The sequence below is a fragment of the Phragmites australis genome, chromosome 2, assembly GCF_958298935.1.
Source record: "Phragmites australis chromosome 2, lpPhrAust1.1, whole genome shotgun sequence".
NCBI classification, from domain to species: Eukaryota; Viridiplantae; Streptophyta; class Magnoliopsida; order Poales; family Poaceae; genus Phragmites; species Phragmites australis.
In genome coordinates this window covers 19317173-19324938 of record NC_084922.1, presented here as the reverse complement: position 1 = coordinate 19324938, position 7766 = coordinate 19317173, and the positions used below count along the sequence as shown (strand labels likewise).

Below are 7766 nucleotides of genomic sequence, written 5' to 3'. Positions count from 1 at the left end.
TGTAATGGTGAAGCTATTCAATAATCTTGAAAAATTTTAGAAATTTGAGAAATCTAAAAATCAGGGTGTGATAGGTCGATCATATTGTCCATCACATATTCAGAGGTACTGCGACATATTCATCTAATAGGGAATACAAGTCAATGGTCCAGGAGGTGTGGGCAACCACATCAAACCCAAGCCTGCGCCTGAAGTGGTCGGAGGTCCCACTCACTTTCAACCAGGCTGACCACCCTGCATGTGTCCGACACCCTAATTACTACCCCATCGTGGTCGAACCCATGGTGCAGAACATCCGCCTGGGCCGCGTGCTCGTCAACGGCGGAAGCTCGATCAACCTCCTCTTTGCCGACACATTGGACGCCCTGCAGATTTTGAGAAGCTCGTTGAGGCCAACCCCACCTTTCTTCGGGATCACTTCGGGCTCCTCAACCAAGCCACTGAAGCAAATCGAGTTGCCCGTCACTTTCGGCTCACCGGACAACTTCAGGACCGAAAGAGTCCTTTTCGATATGGCTGACTTCGAGACTACGTATAACACGATCCTAGGCCGACCAGTGATGGCCAAGTTTATGGGCATTACCCACTACACATATCAGGCAATCAAAATAACTGGGCCAATAGGGGACATCACCGTTGCTAGCAACGCCAAGATAGCCCTGCACTGCGACAAGAGGAGCCTCAACATGGTCGGACTGACTCCCGGGTCGCATCCCGTGACCACAGAACCCAGCAAGTGGCCGAAAAAAGTCCATATCGTCGCTAGCCCTGACGATCAGCTCAAGGCAGTGAGTCTGGACGACACCAACCCAACCAAGTCGGTCTAGATAGGTGCTGCCCTGGACACAAAATAGGAACTTGCGCTCATCACCTTCCTCCGAGTGAACGTGAACGTCTTTTCATGGAGTCCGTCTGATATGCCTGGAGTCCCCAGGGATGTGATCGAGCACAAGCTATCTATGCGACCAGACACACGAGCAGTAAAGAAAAAGGCGCATCGGTTTGCAGCCAATCGAAAGGAAGAACTTTGTGAGTAGATCGACAAGCTCCTGAAAGCAGGCTTCATACAGGAGGTGCAGTACCTAGAATGGCTGGCTAACCTAGTCATGGTCCAGAAGCACAATGGTAGGTGGAGAATGTGCATCGACTTCACCGACCTCAACAAGGCATGCCAGAAGGATCTTTTCCCACTTCCCCGAATTGATCAGCTGGTTGACTCAACTACCGGCAGTGATCCATTATGTTTCTTAGATGCACGATTGGGGTACCATCAAATTAGTATGTATAGGGAGGATGAGGAAAAACAACTTTTGTTACACCATTTGGGGTCTTTTACTATGTCAAAATGCCGTTTAGCTTAAAAAGCGCCAGTGCCACTTGCCAACGGTGTATTCAACTCGTTCTTCGACCACAGCTCGGAAAAAACGTCGAGGCATACATAGACGATGTGGTTGTCAAAAGCAAAACCAAGACAGACCTGGTCGCAGATCTCCAAGAAACATTTGACAATCTCCGAAAGTATTGCATAAAGCTGAACTCGGAGAAGTGTACGTTCGGAGTTTCGTTAGGGAAATTGCTCAAATTCCTCGTATCCCAGCGGGGGATAGGAGCAAACCCTGACAAAATCAGGGCAATTGACCAGATGCGATCGCCGACCAAGTTAAAAGAGGTTTAGAAGCTAACATGATGCATTGCTACTCTGAGAAGGTTCATCTCAAAGCTAGGAGAAAGGGGACTGCCGCTCTTCAAATTCCTGAAGAAAAATGACCTCTTCCAGTGGACTGACCCTGGCGCACCCTGAAGATCTCTCTTTGTCTTCATCTCCAACTCTTTCTCTTCATCAATCTCCTTCTCCAGAAGGTCTCAATCGATCCACTCCTTGTCATCGAAAATATCGATGACCTCGATCGAGGGATCCACTTGGGCGAGAGAGCAAGAAGGGCCAGCAGAAGGTGGCCATCTTTAGAAGAGCGGAGGCTTGATGGTCGCCAGCTCTAGTCTTGCAAGCACCGGCCCCAACCTCGTAGGCGCATTAGCAACGAAAGCCACCTCCAGAAACGCCTCGGCATGTGGATCCAAAGGCGGAGGCAACTCTACCTCCGCTGAGTCATCCAAGATCATCGACCCCTTCGGCGATGAATGAAGGGAGTACGCCATGGCCTGAGGGTCTGCCTACACTATGGAGCGGAGCGCAAGACAGGATAGAGATGGATGGGCTCTAGGCACTAGAAGACCTAAAGGGAGGAGGATAAAAAGGCAAGGGGTGGATCAAAAGGCCATCATACACTCGTCTTTTAAAAACCCACAGCGGCACCCTAACCGGCACGGCATTCAAAACACTCAAAACTCGAGGGGACTCACCGATGGAGTCAAGAGTTCTTCAGGTCCAGCGGCAATCAATATCTCTCCTCTCGTCCCCCTTGTTTTTCTCTCTGAGGACACTTAAGCCTCCCCACATGACACAAAATTCAGAGTCGAGCTCTGGGAACTGACGACACTGAACGACCACTCCCTGGGCGGAGTACGTTTACCCGGGACCCAAGTGGCACAACCAGGTCGAACCATGGTCATGGGGGGCTTAAGGTCTACTGTCGGTGTATTAAGTAAAGGGGTACCCTGACTAACGGGCTCCGCAAGGGACCTAACAACTAGAGGAGCATACCCCCCGAGGTCTGGTCAATCGTGCGACCACAGCGACCAGTCTAACGCCCCATGACCAGTCTCCCTATACCATCGCTTACACCCGTGACCACCCCATTGGTCGTAGAGCCAAATTTGACGCAACCTGTCTAGAGTACAGTTGCTAATATCCACCCAAGTGTTTTCTTTCCCCAGGTGTAGTTGGGCATTGTCTCATTCCATAGCATTAAATGCTGCGGGATAGAACTTTGTAGGCTGCACGATGGCACACGGCGGATGGGACATTGTCAGCAACTCGACCAGACAAGTGGACGGGGTCGATGTCGAAGGACAATGTCCCGTCCCATAGCATTAAATGCTACGGGGTAGAACTTTGCAGGTCGGTACCATGGCGCACGGCAGATGGGATGCCATCAGTAGCCCGACCAAGCAAGTGGATGGGGTTGGCGCAAAAGGACATTGTCCCTTCCCGTAGCATTAAATGATGCGGGGTGGAACTTTGCAGATCAGTACGGCGGTGCACGGCAACAAGATGCATGGTGCCCTCAGAGCAAGTGGGTATGCCTGGTCCTCTGTAATGATGGTTTGAATTAAATATTAGGATAATCAGAGGTCTTCTGTTTGGACCCACATATAAGTTCTCCTTCTCCCTACTATATAAAAGGTCGAGGACATCGTTCCTAAGGTCAGACGAAAAAAGGACTTGGGAACTAGCGAGAACATCATCTATAATCAATTGAGATCCTTCATAACACACAAAGGATGTAGGGCTATTATCCTCTGGAAGGCCCGAACCTATATAACTTCTTGTGTCCTCTAGTTCACCGAACACACACACACGTTTCCTGAAACCCCATCCATGCACCCACTGTTCAGCATACCACAGAATCATTGTCAGAGATTTACCCTCGATAATCTTGTTTTTCAATTAAAAAAAGCCTTAGCTGGAGTGTCAGATACTTGATTTTCAATAACCATGCAATGCTTGGAAAGTTGCACAGATGAATGGTGATTTGTGTTATATCACCACCTAGGTAGAGGTAGCCAATAACATCATCCTGTGTGTTTCAAAGAAAGTCATGGAGCCAAAATGATTCTACAGAAACTAATAACGTTTTCCCCAGTGTCACTTCTGTCCTTGAACTCATGTTCAGCACGTCCCCTCCTTTTGCGCTTCCTTGAGGTGCTTGCATCTGCGCCATGGCTGGCCCCTGCCTTTGCACCATGGTTGGCCTCTACACGTGCTTGGCTGTCCTCTATGTGCACAACATGAGGGGCAGTGGCGGATACTTCTTGCACAAAATTTGCAGCACCTTGACTGATCAAGGTGCTAAAATTGTTGAGAGCATTTGTGATGGCCTGCAACATCTGCCATGAAAGTAGAACATGATTGGAGGGAGCATATGGTAGCATATGTATAAGGACATGCACTGCCCAAAGATGACGTAGCAGTAAAATGGATCACCTATCGGGCCCAGAGTTACCGGGCATTGACAGAGTGCTTTACAAAGGAGGAGTCTATGCACCTTTACTCGGTGTGTACCAAAGGCCAAAGGCATTGAGCTCCTGAAGGAAATACATCAAGGATTGTGTGGATCTTACTCAGGACCAAGGGCCCTAGTGGCGAAGGGCTTCTGGCAGGGCTTTTACTGGCCCATAGCAAGATGAGGAGGCCTTAGTTCGCTCATGCCCGGGATATCAGTGGATGGGAAGACAGACACAGATTTGGAAATGCCCCCTCTAGCCAATTCCCCTGATGTGGCTACTAGCGCGGTGGGTATTGATATCATTGGTCCTTTTCCTCGAGCACTAGGAGACATGTGTTACACGGTAGTGGCTATAAATTACTTCTCAAAGTGGCCTAAAGCTGCCCTATTGGCCCACATCACAACAAAGAACATTCAATGCTTCTTTTTGGCAAAGTATTGTATAAAGCAAGCATGGGTCTAAGGACCAACCTTCGTACACCCCCCTAGGATACGTAGGATTAGCTACAGCCTTTACTTTTATATAAAAAATATATAAGTAACTTTGGAGATGTATTCTTTTTCTTGCTGGGGAAGCTCCATTCTAGGGTGCAAGATTTTTAACGAGACAACCTCCTTATGTAATCCCTAGAGGTATGAAAATTAATCCCCCAAAGAAGTATGTGCATTTTTCCTTCGTGTAACAAATGGTGATAATCCAAGGACTCACCTACGATTGAAGTCCAAGGATGCGCCATTTGAAAAACCAGACGAGCCTGAGGGCCCTAGAGGATTGATGCCTAAGGGGCTCACCCATAACAAAAGAGGGTAGGAGTCTAAACGCTCCCCTAGGGCTGAAGTCTAAGGACTCATCCATAATGAAAGAAGGGTTGATATCCACGTATAGGGTTGACTCCTCCGATATACTGATCGGACCTAAGGGTTCTGAAGGGCTGAAGTCTAAGAACTTGCCCATAATGAATAGAGAGTTGACAAAGGTGATTTGACATTCGGTTTGATTTACAAACCGAATTTGACAAATTTACTAATCGAGCTTGATAAAAAACGTCAACAAGCTTCAAGTTGGACTTTGTCTTTTAGTGATCAGGTACCGATTAGTAACAAAAATGGCTAAGTGACAAAAATTAGGAACATAAAAAAAAACTCACATCAGAAATTTGCCATCAGCTGATGATTTTGTCAAGATGATGGATCTCTCTACAGCAATCAGAACATTGTACAGATGGATCACTCATTGAGGATATCCAGCCTAGGGAAACAATCAAATAACCATTGTGCCTCACAATCTACTATTTTCTTTTTCGGGATCCCAAATGATAAACTATAAGTCCTAAGTCCTCGGACAAAATATATGGACCATGTGAACAAAAATTGCTTAGGTGATCATATTTCCAGATGAACAATGCAACTGACTGCTAAACCCATCATCATGCAATTAATATTGATAATTTTACACATTGCACATCCAGGTTCAAGATAGATCTGGTCCTGTCCTAGAGGCATCTCCATATACTCTTCTCCTAATGTTGGCTACTATCCTATCTGCAACCTCCACATCAGTTTCTTCAGCACTTTTGAGCTTGTGCAGTTTCTTTGGATCTTTACACTCCTTCAAAACATCTGAAACAGCCTGAGCTTTCTGTAATATTGATTTCTTCTTCTCTATAGCATCATATCCTTCCTTATCTCTGTAACTGCCCGGTAACTTTGTAGAATGTGGTACCGAGCGCATTAGATCTGTCAACCTCTGAACCAGTTCAACCAAGCCGAGCCGTTTGAGTTCTTTCATAAGCATCCGGTAAGTGATATATTGCGGCACAATCCCTCTCTCAAACATATGCTCAAACTCTGCGTAAGCCTCCTCAAACTGATGGCGCCGGCAAAGCAAATGTATCAGCATGGTGCTGGTCACTAGATCCGGCTCAAAACCACTACTTCTCATCTCCTGAATCATTTGCACTGTTAATTCAAGCCGATTCGCCTCGCACAACATCTTGATCAGGAGGTGGTAGGTGAGCCGGTCCGGCGCATAGCCATTGTTGACCATCTTGCTATAGAGATTCATCCCCAACTCAACACTGCGACTCCTGGCAAAGACCATGAAGAAATAGTTGTATGTCCTTGCGGTTGGTGAAATGCCCCGCCCCAGCATTGCCTTGAGCACACTACTAGCCCCAGCAAGATCCCCATGCTTGCAGTATCCCAATACGAGAGAGTTAAATGTGGAGATATTCGGCTCGACACCGTACAGGGGAAATTTCTCGAGCACCCTGTGTGCGTCCCAAAATCGGCCAGCCTGCGCAAGCGCGTACACGATGGGGTTGCAGGTGAGCAGATTGGCCTCGATCCCCTCATCCCGCATCTGGTCAAGGAGCCCCATCGCCTGGTCCGGCCGCCGCATGACGCAGAGAGAGTCGATGAGGGTCCCGTATGTCACCACCGTCGGCCGCACGCCCGCGTGGCGCATCGCAGCCCAGAGCTTCTCCACCTTGTCAAGCCGGCGCGCGCGGGACCATCCATTGAGGAGGATGTTGTAGGCCCGCACGTCGGGCGCCCACCCGGGCTCCTCGCGACGAAGCCGCTCGACGAGCTGCGCAGCGGCGCGCGGGTAGCCCTCCTTGCAGAGCGCGTCCACGGCCAGGTTCAACGGGGAGACCGCGGCGGCGGACGAGGAATCGTCGCCGTCGCCATCTCCATCGTCGTGTACAGTGTAGCGGTCGGGGTGGCGGTGGAGGAAGCGGAACGCGCGGACCGCGGCGGTGGCGCAGCCGAGGCGGGCGTAGCGGCGGAGGAGCGGGGCGAACGCGGCGAGGGAAGGGGCCGGGGAGGAAGAGGAGAGGAGGAGGCGCCAGGCGGCGGCGAAGAGGCCGCGGGAGGCGAGGAGGGAGCCGGCGTCGGCGGGGCCGACCCAGCGGGCGAGGGCCAGGATCGCGGAGTCGGAGAGGGTGGGTAGCGCGGGGCGGAGGTGCTGGAGCAGCACGGGCGTCGGGGCGATGCCGGCCGCGGGGAGGAGGCGGACGGGATCGGCCCCGCGGAGGATGGAGAGCAGGGTGGCTGCGGAGGCGGAGGCAGCGGCGGCGGTGGCGGTGCGGGTTGAGTCGTTGGGGAGGGTGGAAGCGGGTACACGCCTCGGCCTGGACAGCATTTCGAGTTGGGATCGTTGGCGTTGGTGACTGTGGGCAAGCGCGCCGACGGACTACTTGACACATTGCTACTCTTATTAGGTGAGTAATAATGAATTTATCACTCTGATTTATTATTAGTGACTTAGATCACTTCACATATTAGTGAGAATGTGAATTATCACCTGATAAGAGTGGCATAGTTAAATATCTCTGCAAGACGAAACATAAGCAATGCACGTTTGAATTTAGGTTTTATCAACAATATGTTTTATCATTGCATGTGATATAAATTCTATTTCAAATGTTGTACTCCATTAGTTAAATCCCATTAGTTAAATACCACACCTTGAATATTGTCATCCTAGTTCCATGTTATCTTAGGATTTGCCTAATGTTATCTATATTTATATCAAATGACATATTTTCATCTAGTATGTTTAGGATTAAATACATTTTGTTAGAAATGTCGCTAGTGAATATATTTTTCGGAGATGTCACTAAGTTGATCACCATG

General features: G+C 49.3%; 2 protein-coding genes across 2 annotated transcripts; one reads left to right on the top strand and one right to left on the bottom strand.

The window, feature by feature from the left end:
* The first annotated feature begins 281 nt into the window (after window positions 1-281).
* Window positions 282-827, top strand: LOC133903453 (uncharacterized). Its single transcript, XM_062344840.1, has one exon. It carries the CDS (start codon window positions 282-284, stop codon window positions 825-827), a length of 546 nt encoding a protein of 181 aa, XP_062200824.1.
* A 4442-nt stretch (window positions 828-5269) lies between these two features.
* On the bottom strand, window positions 5270-7383 carry LOC133901974 (pentatricopeptide repeat-containing protein At5g11310, mitochondrial-like). Its single transcript, XM_062343540.1, has one exon. It carries the CDS (start codon window positions 7270-7272, stop codon window positions 5599-5601), a length of 1674 nt encoding a protein of 557 aa, XP_062199524.1. The 5' UTR covers window positions 7273-7383; the 3' UTR covers window positions 5270-5598.
* Between the last annotated feature and the right edge of the window lie 383 nt (window positions 7384-7766).

Coding starts and splice junctions, on each gene's coding strand:
- LOC133903453 (XM_062344840.1), top strand. CDS start 282: ATGGTGCAGAACATCCGCCTGGGCCGCGTGCTCGTCAACGGCGGAAGC.
- LOC133901974 (XM_062343540.1), bottom strand. CDS start 7,272: ATGCTGTCCAGGCCGAGGCGTGTACCCGCTTCCACCCTCCCCAACGAC.